The sequence below is a fragment of the Oncorhynchus mykiss genome, chromosome 24, assembly GCF_013265735.2.
Source record: "Oncorhynchus mykiss isolate Arlee chromosome 24, USDA_OmykA_1.1, whole genome shotgun sequence".
NCBI classification, from domain to species: Eukaryota; Metazoa; Chordata; class Actinopteri; order Salmoniformes; family Salmonidae; genus Oncorhynchus; species Oncorhynchus mykiss.
Window position 1 is genome coordinate 37,982,393 of NC_048588.1, and position 13,872 is coordinate 37,996,264.

At 44.4% G+C, this 13,872-nt stretch overlaps 1 protein-coding gene across 1 annotated transcript in view; it reads right to left on the bottom strand.

Moving 5' to 3' along the window:
- Window positions 1–1,726: 1,726 nt before the first annotated feature.
- The window catches only part of LOC118944103, a 37,236-nt gene continuing 25,090 nt past the window's right edge, over window positions 1,727–13,872 (bottom strand). The window contains exons 3-5 of the mRNA XM_036962048.1: window positions 5,841–5,874; window positions 5,364–5,634; window positions 1,727–5,078 (exon numbers count right to left, since the gene is read on the bottom strand). Coding sequence (XP_036817943.1) covers window positions 4,678–5,078; window positions 5,364–5,634; window positions 5,841–5,874 — 706 coding nt within the window. The 3' untranslated portion in view covers window positions 1,727–4,677. The remainder of the gene's footprint in view (window positions 5,079–5,363; window positions 5,635–5,840; window positions 5,875–13,872) is intronic.

Here is a 13,872-nt window from a genome sequence, read left to right on the forward strand (position 1 = left end):
AACGACAGATTTGTACCTCGCCAGCTCGGGGATTTGAACTTGCAACCTTTCAGTTATTAGCCCAACGCTCTAACCACTAGGCTACCCTGCCGCCCCAGCTGATTGCGTGGTTCCCATGAGGTACCCTTTCCGCAGGCTCATCCTGACACAACTCTCCAGCATGACAATGCCACCAGCCATACTGCTCGTTCTGTGCGTGATTTCCTGCAAAACAGGACTGTCAGTGTTCTGCCTGACGTCTGGTACCTGTTGGATCGGAGGGTGAGGGCTAGGGCCATTCCCCCCAAACAATGTCCGGGAACTTGCAGGTGCCTTGGTGGAAGAGCGGGGTAACATCTCACAGCAAGAACTGGCAAATCTGGTGCAGTCCATGAGGACTGCACTACAGATGCACTGTAGTACTTAATGCAGCTGGTGGCCACACCAGATACTGACTGTTACTTTTGATTTGGACCCCCCCCCCCCCCCTCTCAGTTGACAGTGACAGGACATTTTTTTGTTTGTTAGTTTATTTGCACATCGCTACAACACTGTATATACACATAGTATCACTTTCACTCTTTATTTATTTCACTTGCTTTGGCAGTATAAACATGCTCCTCAGAGAGAGAGAGAGAGAGACCGACTGACTGGCTAGCTGACTGGCTGACTGACTGACTGGCCAGCCGGGTGACTAGGTAGGTAGTGATGTAGTCTAATCCTGTCAGTGCATCTAAGGGACAGCATCTGTTTGGGAATCAAGGCTTTCAGTCTCACACAGTGTTACATTGTGATTCAGATACACTGTGTCCTGTATGCTGCTATTCTACAATCTCCTGTCACATGTCAGATACACTGTGTCCTGTATGCTGCTATTCTACAATCCCCTGTCACATGTCAGACACACTGTGTCCTGTATGCTGCTATTCTACAATCCCCTGTCACATGTCAGACACACTGTGTCCTGTATGCTGCTATTCTATCATCCCCTGACACCTGTCAGACACACTGTGTCCTGTATGTTCCACTCTCTCTCTTTCTCTCTTTTTGTTGAGCACCTCTTAAATGCAGATTATTTGAGGAAGGAGAGGAGTGAGGATGGAGGAGTGAGGATGACGATGGGGGGATGAGGAGGAGGAGATGGAGGAGTGAGGATGGGGTTGAGGAGGAGATGGAGGAGTGGGGATGAGGATGGGGGGATGAGGAGGAAAGAGGATGAGGATGGGGGGGGTGAGGAGAAGATGGAGGAGTGAGGGTGGGGGGATGAGGAGGAGAGAAGATCAGGATGAGATGTAGGAGTGAGGATGGGGGGATGAGGAGGAGAGGATGAGAATGGGGGGATAGGGAGGAGAGAAGATGAGGATGAGATGGAGGAGTGAGGATGGGGGAAGGAGAGAGGATGGGGGAGGGGGGCGGAGGGAGGAGGAGGGGGGAGGAGGGGGAAGGAGGAGGGAGGATGAGGGGAAGGAGGAAGGATGAGGGGGGAGGAGGAGGGAGGAGTGAGGATGGGGGAAGGAGGGAGGGGGAAGGGGGGAGGATGAGGGGGAAGGAGGAGGGAGGATGAGGGGAAGGAGGGAGGATGAGGGGGAGGAGGAGTGAGGATGGGGGAAGGAGGGAGGAGGGAGGATGAGGGGGGAGGAGGGAGGATGTTGGAGGAGGGAGGATGAGGGGGAGGAGGGAGGAAGAGGCGGAGGAGGGGGGAAGAGGAGGGAGGATGAGGGGGAAGGAGGAGGGAGGGGTAGGAGGAGGGAGGAAGAGGGGGAGGAGGGGGGAGGAGGGGGAGGCAGGTCAGTGTAAAAGGAGAGATGGTTCAGAGTGGAGTTGGATAATATCTGAGGAGAACAGAGAGACAGATGTACAGTTTATTATTATTAGTAGTAGTGGTAGTAGTTCGATGTACAGTATATTACTATTAGTATTAGTAGTTTTACAGTACTGCAGACTCACTAATGTATCACAACTCTAACTTCTGATATTGAATTTTAAAAAGTACAAGATGGAAAGATTGTCCTGATGTGGAGAAAACGATGACAGAAGGTCTTCACTCTGGATACAGTCCAGCCCAAACACACCCAGGGTTAGGGCCGTTAACAGACCAAACACACCCAGGGTTAGGGGCGTTACCAGACCAAACACACCCAGGGTTAGGGCCGTTAACAGACCAAACACACCCAGGGTTAGGGCCGTTAACAGATCAAACACACCCAGGGTTAGGGCCGTTAACAGATCAAACACACCCAGGGTTAGGGGCGTTAACAGACCAAACACACCCAGGGTTAGGGGCGTTAACAGACCGACAAGACCCAGGGTTAGGGGCGTTTTCCAGACCAAACACACCCAGGGTTAGGGGCATTACCAGACCAAACACACCCAGGGTTAGGGCGTTACCAAACCAAACAACCCCAGGGTTAGGGGCGTTACCAGACCAAACACCCCCAGGGTTAGGGGCGTTACCAGACCAAACACACCCAGGGTTAGGGCGTTACCAAACCAAACACACCCAGGGTTAGGGGCGTTAACAGACCGACAAGACCCAGGGTTAGGGGCGTTACCAAACCAAACACCCCCAGGGTTAGGGGCGTTACCAGACCAAACACCCCCAGGGTTAGGGGCGTTACCAGACCAAACACACCCAGGGTTAGGGGCGTTACCAAACCAAACACACCCAGGGTTAGGGCGTTACCAAACCAAACACACCCAGGGTTAGGGGCGTTACCAAACCAAACACACCCAGGGGTTAGGGGAGTTAACAGACCAAACACACCCAGGGTTAGGGGCGTTACCAAACCAAAAACCCCCAGGGTTAGGGGCGTTACCAGACCAAACACCCCCAGGGTTAGGGGCGTTACCAGACCAAACACCCCAAGGGTTAGGGGCGTTACCAGACCAAACACACCCAGGGTTAGGGGCGTTACCAAACCAAACACACCCAGGGTTAGGGGCGTTAACAGACCAAACACACCCAGGGTTAGGGGCGTTATCAGACCAAACACACCCAGGGTTAGGGGGGTTACCAGACCAAACACACCCAGGGTTAGGGGCGTTACCAGACCAAACACCCTCAGGGTTAGGGGCGTTAACAGACCAAACAACCCCAGGGTTAGGACCGTTACCAGACCGACAAGACCCAGGGTTAGGGGCGTTACCAGACCAAACACGCCCAGGGTTAGGGGCGTTACCAGACCGACAAGACCCAGGGTTAGGGGCGTTACCAAACCAAACACCCCCAGGGTTAGGGGCGTTACCAGACCAAACACACCCAGGGTTAGGGGCGTTACCAGACCAAAAACACCCAGGGTTAGGGGCGTTACCAGACCGATATCACACAGGGTTAGGGGCGTTACCGAACCGATATCACCGAGGGTTAGGGACGTTACCAGACCCGATATCACCCATGGTTAGGGGCGTTACCAGACCAAACACACCCAGGGTTAGGGCGTTACCAAACCAAACACACCCAGGGTTAGGGGCGTTACCAAACCAAACACACCCAGGGGTTAGGGGCGTTACCAAACCAAACACACCCAGGGGTTAGGGGCGTTAACAGACCAAACACACCCAGGGTTAGGGGCGTTACCAAACCAAAAACCCCCAGGGTTAGGGGCGTTACCAGACCAAACACCCCCAGGGTTAGGGGCGTTACCAGACCAAACACCCCCAGGGTTAGGGGCGTTACCAAACCAAACACACCCAGGGTTAGGGGCGTTACCAAACCAAACACACCCAGGGTTAGGGGCGTTAACAGACCAAACACACCCAGGGTTAGGGGCGTTAACAGACCAAACACACCCAGGGTTAGGGGCGTTACCAGACCAAACACACCCAGGGTTAGGGGCGTTACCAAACCAAACACACCCAGGGTTAGGGGCGTTAACAGACCAAACACACCCAGGGTTAGGGGCGTTAACAGACCAAACACACCCAGGGTTAGGGGGGTTACCAGACCAAACACACCCAGGGTTAGGGGCGTTACCAGACCAAACACCCCCAGGGTTAGGGGCGTTACCATACCAAACACCCTCAGGGTCAGGGGCGTTACCAGACCAAACAACCCCAGGGTTAGGACCGTTACCAGACCGACAAGACCCAGGGTTAGGGGCGTTACCAGACCAAACACACCCAGGGTTAGGGGCGTTACCAGACCGACATCACCCAGGGTTAGGGGCGTTACCAGACCGATATCACCCAGGGTTAGGGGCGTTACCAGACCGATATCACCCAGGGTTAGGGGCGTTACCAGACCAAACACCTCCAGGGTTAGGGGCGTTACCAGACCAAACACCCCCAGGGTTAGGGGCGTTACCAGACCAAACACCCCCAGGGTTAGGGGCGTTACCAGACCAAACACCCCCAGGGTTAGGGGCGTTACCAGACCAAACACACCCTGGGTTAGGGGCGTTACCAGACCAAACAACACTTAACAGAGAGCAATTCTAGAAGGAAAAAGAGGTGGCCAGTGTGGGACAGCCCTGGTTAAGGGTTAGGGTTCAAGTTAGGATCATTAAGACTGTAGGCTTCATTAACTAACACGTAGGAAGTACATGTGATCAAACAATTCAATAATGGTACAGGTCAACACTTAAAAACAACTATAGACAGGACCTTGCTAAGGCTGTTCTAGATCCTATACAGTAAACAACAGTAATTCAAACATATCATATATTATCAACAGTTAACAGCTGTATTTCTTTAAGCTCTTTAAAAAGCAAACCCTCCGCAATCAAAGGCATCAAAGTCGGAGTCTCCTCCCTCGAAGTCGAAGCTGTTGAATTGTGGGGGGTTGTCTACGTCCTGACTACAATGGAAGGACCCGCCCGACCCCCCTCCCATCTCTGAGAAGCTCCCCGCCCCTCCACCGTGGCCCAGCGGGCCCAGATCCTGCAGGCCGGAGGCTCTGGAGGTCAGAGGGGAGGAGGGAGAGCAGGACTGGAGGTAGCCCAGAGCGGAGGAGGCTGCTGCCCCTCCCATCAGCAGACACACCGCCCTCACCGCCCGCGCGTCGCTGCTGTTACCGTGGCGAAGACAGTCTGACGTGCGGTGGGGCGGAGCTACTGACGCCACACTACGCACGGACCGCACTGACTGTCTGTGTCCACCTCCTAGACACACACACACGCACACGCACACACACACACACACAAAGAAAACAAATAAACACAAGATACAGTACAGTATACCAATGTGTGACTGACCCAGGCTGTTGTCTCTCTGTTAATGTCCTGACTGTTGTCTCTCTGTTAATGTCATGACTGTTGTCTCTCTGTTAATGTCCTGACTGTTGTCTCTCTGTTAATGTCCTGACTGTCGTCTCTCTGTTAATGTCCTGACTGTTGTCTCTCTGTTAATGTCCTGACTGTTGTCTCTCTGTTAATGTCCTGACTGACCCAGACTGTTGTCTCTCTGTTGATGTCCTGACTTGCCCAGGCTGTTGTCTCTGAAGGACCCGGCCCGGGAGGCTGAGGGCGTGGTGGTGGGGGTGACGGTCGGGGTGCCACTCGGGGTGGCGGTGGGGGTCGAGGTGCTCACTGTCGCCCGTGGCGAGGCAGTGTCCCTGTCGGTGGGAGTGTCAGGTTGGGGGTCTCTGTCTGTGATGTGGGCGGTGAGGCTCGGGGTCAGACTCTGCTGTCTCTGCAGGACGAGCGTTGACATCACACCCTGGAGGAAACAGGAAGTCAACTACCGTCAGATAACTAACCCTGGACAGAATATAAATAACAACTGTTTTTTAAGGGTACTTATAAGGACTACATTACCCATACATACTGCATTCATAAGCCGTACGTTAGCATTTTCAATCATTCTAAATTCTACTGTTAACTCATGGGGGTAGTTATACGAGATAGCAACAGTGAGGTACTTACCTCTCTCACTTTCCTGATCAACTTCAGCCAGAGACTGTGGAAGACACACAAACTGTCTGTTAAGGTAATGTTTACAGATCAGACCTTTAGTCTAGACTGAAACCCGGATAAGATAATAACAGAAAACTTTTGTTAGATTAGACACTACAGCAGCCAAAATCATCTGGACATACAGTGCCTTGCAAAGGTATTCACCCCCTTGGCGTTTTTCCTATTTTGTTGCTTTACAACCTGTAATTTAAATTGATTTTTATTTGGATTTCATGTAATGGACATACACAAAATAGTTCAAATTGGTGAAGTGATATGAAGAACAAAAAAACGTATTTTCAAAAAATTTAAAAATAATAAAAAATTGACAAGTGGTGTGTGTATGTATTCACCCCCTTTGTTATGAAGCCCCTAAATAAGATCTGGTGCATCCCATTACCTTCTGAAGTCACATAATTAGTTAAATAAAGTCCACCTGTGTGCAATCTAATTGTCACATGATCTGTCACATGATATCAGTATATATACACCTGTTCTGAAAGGCCCCAGAGCCTACCACACCACTAAGCAATGGCCACTACCAAGCAAGCGGCACAATGAAGACACAGAGCACCATTATATCCATTATTAAAAATGGGAAAGAATATGGCACCACAACAAACCTGCCAAGAGAGGGCCACCAACCAAACATCATGGACAGGGCAAGGAGGGCATTAATCAGAGAGGCAACAAAGAGACCAAAGATAACCCTGAAGGAGCTGCAAAGCTCCACAGCGGTGATTGGAGTATCTGTCCATAGGACCACTTTAAGCCGTGCACTCCACAGAGCTGGGCTTTATGGAAGAGGGGCCAGAAAGAAATAAACAAAGACGTTTGGTGTTCGCCAAAAGGCACGTGGGAGAATCCCCAAACATATGGAAGAAGGTACTCTGGTCAGATGAGACTAAAATTTAGCTTTTTGGCCATCAAGGAAAACACTATGTCTGGCGCAAACCCAACACCTCTCATCACCCCGAGAATATCATCCCCATGTTTTTCATGGGCAGGGACTGGGAAACTGGTCAGAATAGAAGGAATGATGAATGGCGCTAAATACTGGGAAATTCTTGAGGGAAACCTGTTTCAGTCTTCCAGAGATTTGAGACTGGGACGGAGGTTCACCTTCCAGCAGGACAATGACCCTAAGCATACTACTAAAGCAACACTCAAGTAATTTAAGAGGAAACATTGAAATGTCTTGGAATGGCCTTGTCAAAGCCCAGACCTCAAACCAATTGAGAATCTGTGGTATGACTTAAAGATTGCTGTGTCTTGAAGAATCTGCAAAAAAATCCCTGTGGCTAGATGTGCCAAACTTATAGAGAAATACCCCAAGAGATTTGCAGCTGTAATTGCTGCAAAATGTGGCTCTACAAATTATTGACTGGGGGTGAATACTTTCGCAAGCCACTGTAAATCTGATAACATGTGAAGTACTGGAGTAGTTGAGTAAAGGGGATCGAACCCACAAACCAACCCTTGATCCCTACAACCCATTCAGTTCAATCTCCACTCAGCATCCATCCTCACTGTGTTCCAGGAAGCTAGCTACTGTAGGCACTTTCTGTAGATCTGACTACTATCTACATGGGGTGTCAGAAGGGATGGAAATTAAGCTTGTACCTTTTCAGACTGGGCTAGTTGAAAATGTGCCAAATTAGCCCGAGATGTAGGTGCATTTTGTCAATTTTGTCTTTTCCATCAATCACAGATTTTAGAACGTCTTTTTAGGAATTGCGGTCTACTACCCCGCTGGCCAATGCCCAAAATCCTGAAATTCCATGCCTGGTTGTAAAACTGATCTGCAGGGCTGTCAGTGAGTAGTAACAGGAATTAGCTACTACAACTACTACAGAACAATAACAATAACAACTACTACTACTACTACTACTACTACTACTACACTACTATGACTACTATGACTACTACTACTACAGAACAATAACAACAGCAACTACTACTACTACTACTACAACTACATAACTACTACTGACTACTACTACTACAGAACAATAACAACAGCAACAACTACTACTACTACTACAACTACATAACTACTACTGACTACTACTACTACTACAGAACAATAACAATAACAACTACTACTACTACTACTACACTACTATGACTACTATGACTACTACTACTACAGTACAACAACAACTACTACTACACTGCTACGACAACTACCTCTACTACATTACTACTACTAGCCTATGTGCCTATGTACACTGATGACTCCACATTATACACATCAGCTACCACAGCAAGTGAAATCACGGCAACACTTAACAAAGAGCTGGGGTCAGTTCTAGCATGGGTGGCAAGTAATAACCTTGTCCTAAATAAATCAAAAACTAAACGCAAAGTATTTTTGAAATCATTCGCTAAAACACTAAACCTCATCTAAATCTTGTAAAGAATAATGTGGCAACTGAGTAAATTGAGGAGACTAAACTTGTCACGGCTGTTGTAAGGAGGAGACCAAGGCGCAGCGTGGTATGCGTGAATTCTTCTTTATTACAAGAACGAACACTGAACAAACAAACAAAATAACAAAAGGAACCGTGAAGCTAATATGAATAGTGCAGACAGGCAACTAAACATAGAACAAGAACACACAAACACCAAAAGGAAAATGGCTACCAATCAGAGACAACGATACACAGCTGCCTCTGATTGGGAACCATATCAGGCCACCATAGACATGCAAATACCTAGACCTACAAAAACCCTAGACTTACAACAAAAAAACTAGACAATGCAAAACTAACGTACCCACGCAAGTCACACCCTGACCTAACCAAAATATAAAGGAAACAGAGATATCTCAGGTCAGGGCGTGACAGTTAATGGACAGTTAAGCGATGGATCATCGCTGGAGGCCCCGGACTGGGCTCTAACTACCATCAGGTCCAAATGACCTGGTACTCAGGGTTCTAACGGCCATCGGGCCCTAATGGCCTGGTACTCAGGGCTCTAACGACCATCAGGTCCTAATTGCCTGGTACTCAGGGCTCTAACGACCATCAGGTCCTAATTGCCTGGTACTCAGGGCTCTATTGTCCTTCTAACCACTCTGACATCCATACAAACTCTATCGAAAATCGCATCATCAAAACAGTATTGTGCTTTTTAAAACTCACCTCACTGTGAATAATCAATTTGAAGAAAGAAAGTTCAACAACAGGTTGAAACTGAGTGGAAAACCTGGTCGTTGTTTGGATGAAAGCGCTTTCTAAGGGGATGATTCATTCAAAAACATGCATAATCATATTAGAGCTCATGCATATTCATAGGCCTATATAGGAGCCAAGCTCCCCCCCCAAAAAAACTGAATTAAAACAACGATTGTCTAAATTAAACAAATTCTGAGTTTTTCTACAATTTGTATTTGATTTTGATTAGCCTAGTAATAGGGATTTAAAAAAAATATATTTTTTATAACTTATTGGCCGACACATTACCTTCAGCTACAGAATATCTCACCACTGTGTGTTTCCATCTCCTCCTCTCTCCTTCATTCCTTTCTCCAGAGCACAGAGAGACTTTAAGGAAATATGTTTAGTTGTAAAAACGTGCTACTATGGATGTTCCTGAACAGATTTCATTTGCTTTCCCTAAATGAAGCACTGGGCAGCTGCAGGAACAGGGTTGGAGAGCCCATGGCATACAAAGTTTGGGCAGAATAACACCTGTTGTGGCAGCGAAATAACCCGAGTAGCCTGTCAGACGTGAGGGAAACATTAACGGACGGGAAAGTGGCCTCCAGTCACTATTTCAGTGCATTATTGAAGACATGTATTTTTCTTCTTGACCCTGTTCCATTTCATAACAAGTCTACAGTCTATAGTCAGATAACATACAGTATCTAGTCTGATAACATACAGTATCTAGTCTGATAAATGAACAAGCCTACAGTCTATAGCCAGATAACATACAGTATCTAGTCTGATAAATGAACAAGCCTACAGTCTATAGTCAGATAACATACAGTATCTAGTCAGATAAATGAACAAGCCTACAGTCTATAGCCAGATAACATACAGTATCTAGTCAGATAAATGAACAAGCCTACAGTCTATAGCCAGATAACATACAGTATCTAGTCTGATAAATGAACAAGTCTACAGTCTATAGTCAGATAACATACAGTATCTAGTCAGATAAATGAACAAGCCTACAGTCTATAGCATAGCCAGATAACATACAGTATCTAGTCAGATAACATACAGTATCTAGTCTGATAAATGAACAAGTCTACAGTCTATAGTCAGATAACATACAGTATCTAGTCAGATAAATGAACAAGCCTACAGTCTATAGCCAGATAACATACAGTATCTAGTCAGATAAATGAACAAGCCTACAGTCTATAGCCAGATAACATACAGTATCTAGTCAGATAAATGAACAAGCCTACAGTCTATAGCCAGATAACATACAGTATCTAGTCAGATAACATACAGTATCTAGTCTGATAAATGAACAAGCCTACAGTCTATAGTCTGATAACATACAGTATCTAGTCTGATAAATGAACAAGCCTACAGTCTATAGTCAGATAACATACAGTATCTAGTCAGATAAATGAACAAGCCTACAGTCTATAGCCAGATAACATACAGTATCTAGTCAGATAAATGAACAAGCCTACAGTCTATAGCCAGATAACATACAGTATCTAGTCTGATAAATGAACAAGTCTACAGTCTATAGTCAGATAACATACAGTATCTAGTCAGATAAATGAACAAGCCTACAGTCTATAGCATAGCCAGATAACATACAGTATCTAGTCAGATAACATACAGTATCTAGTCTGATAAATGAACAAGTCTACAGTCTATAGTCAGATAACATACAGTATCTAGTCAGATAAATGAACAAGCCTACAGTCTATAGCCAGATAACATACAGTATCTAGTCAGATAAATGAACAAGCCTACAGTCTATAGCCAGATAACATACAGTATCTAGTCAGATAAATGAACAAGCCTACAGTCTATAGCCAGATAACATACAGTATCTAGTCAGATAACATACAGTATCTAGTCTGATAAATGAACAAGCCTACAGTCTATAGTCTGATAACATACAGTATCTAGTCTGATAAATGAACAAGCCTACAGTCTATAGCCAGATAACATACAGTATCTAGTCTGATAAATGAACAAGTCTACAGTCTATAGTCAGATAACATACAGTATCTAGTCTGATAAATGAACAAGCCTACAGTCTATAGCCAGATAACATACAGTATCTAGTCTGATAAATGAACAAGCCTACAGTCTATATCATAGCCAGATAACATACAGTATCTAGTCTGATAAATGAACAAGCCTACAGTCTATAGTCAGATAACATACAGTATCTAGTCTGATAAATGAACAAGCCTACAGTCTATAGCCAGATAACATACAGTATCTAGTCAGATAAATGAACAAGCCTACAGTCTATAGCCAGATAACATACAGTATCTAGTCTGATAAATGAACAAGCCTACAGTCTATAGCCAGATAACATACAGTATCTAGTCAGATAAATGAACAAGCCTACAGTATCTAGTCTGATAAATGAACAAGCCTACAGTCTATAGCCAGATAACATACAGTATCTAGTCTGATAAATGAACAAGCCTACAGTCTATAGCCAGATAACATACAGTATCTAGTCTGATAAATGAACAAGCCTACAGTCTATAGCCAAATAACATACAGTATCTAGTCTGATAAATGAACAGGTCTACAGTCTATAGCCAGATAACATACTGTATCTAGTCTGATAAATGAACAGGCCTACAGTATCTAGTCTGATAACATACCGTATCTAGTCTGATAAATGAACAGGCCTACAGTATCTTGTCTGATAAATGAACAAGTCTACAGTCTATAGCCAGATAACATACAGTATCTAGTCTGATAAATGAACAGGCCTACAGTCTATATCATAGCCAGATAACATACAGTATCTAGTCTGATAACATACAGTATCTAGTCTGATAAATGAACAAGTCTACAGTCTATAGCCAGATAACATACAGTATCTAGTCTGATAAATGAACAGGCCTACAGTATCTAGTCTGATAAATGAACAAGTCTACAGTCTATAGCCAGATAACATACAGTATCTAGTCAGATAACATACAGTATCTAGTCTGATAAATGAACAAGCCTACAGTCTATAGCCAGATAACATACAGTATCTAGCCAGATAACATACAGTATCTAGTCTGATAAATGAACAAGCCTACAGTCTATAGCCAGATAACATACAGTATCTAGTCTGATAAATGAACAAGCCTACAGTCTATAGCCAGATAACATACAGTATCTAGTCTGATAAATGAACAAGCCTACAGTCTATAGTCAGATAACATACAGTATCTAGTCAGATAAATGAACAAGTCTACAGTCTATAGTCTGATAACATACAGTATCTAGTCTGATAAATGAACAAGCCTACAGTCTATAGCCAGATAACATACAGTATCTAGTCTGATAAATGAACAAGCCTACAGTCTATAGTCTGATAACATACAGTATCTAGTCTGATAAATGAACAAGCCTACAGTCTATAGCCAGATAACATACAGTATCTAGTCTGATAAATGAACAAGCCTACAGTCTATAGCCAGATAACATACAGTATCTAGTCTGATAAATGAACAAGCCTACAGTCTATAGCCAGATAACATACAGTATCTAGTCTGATAAATGAACAAGCCTACAGTCTATAGTCAGATAACATACAGTATCTAGTCAGATAAATGAACAAGTCTACAGTCTATAGTCTGATAACATACAGTATCTAGTCTGATAAATGAACAAGCCTACAGTCTATAGCCAGATAACATACAGTATCTAGTCTGATAAATGAACAAGCCTACAGTCTATAGCCAGATAACATACAGTATCTAGTCTGATAAATGAACAAGCCTACAGTCTATAGCCAGATAACATACAGTATCTAGTCTGATAAATGAACAAGCCTACAGTCTATAGCCAGATAACATACAGTATCTAGTCTGATAAATGAACAAGCCTACAGTCTATAGCCAGATAACATACAGTATCTAGTCTGATAAATGAACAAGCCTACAGTCTATAGTCAGATAACATACAGTATCTAGTCAGATAAATGAACAAGTCTACAGTCTATAGTCTGATAACATACAGTATCTAGTCTGATAAATGAACAAGCCTACAGTCTATAGCCAGATAACATACAGTATCTAGTCTGATAAATGAACAAGCCTACAGTCTATAGCCAGATAACATACAGTATCTAGTCTGATAAATGAACAAGCCTACAGTCTATAGCCAGATAACATACAGTATCTAGTCTGATAAATGAACAAGCCTACAGTCTATAGTCTGATAACATACAGTATCTAGTCAGATAAATGAACAAGTCTACAGTCTATAGCCAGATAACATACAGTATCTAGTCTGATAAATGAACAAGCCTACAGTCTATAGTCTGATAACATACAGTATCTAGTCAGATAAATGAACAAGTCTACAGTCTATAGCCAGATAACATGCAGTATCTAGTCTGATAAATGAACAAGCCTACAGTCTATAGCCAGATAACATACAGTATCTAGTCAGATAACATACAGTATCTAGTCTGATAAATGAACAAGCCTACAGTCTATAGTCTGATAACATACAGTATCTAGTCTGATAAATGAACAAGCCTATATATAGCCAGATAACATACAGTATCTAGTCTGATAACATACAGTATCTAGTCTGATAAATGAACAAGCCTACAGTCTATAGTCTGATAACATACAGTATCTAGTCAGATAAATGAACAAGTCTACAGTCTATAGTCTGATAACATACAGTATCTAGTCTGATAAATGAACAAGCCTACAGTCTATAGCCAGATAACATACAGTATCTAGTCTGATAAATGAACAAGCCTACAGTCTATAGCCAGATAACATACAGTATCTAGTCTGATAAATGAACAAGCCTACAGTCTATAGCCA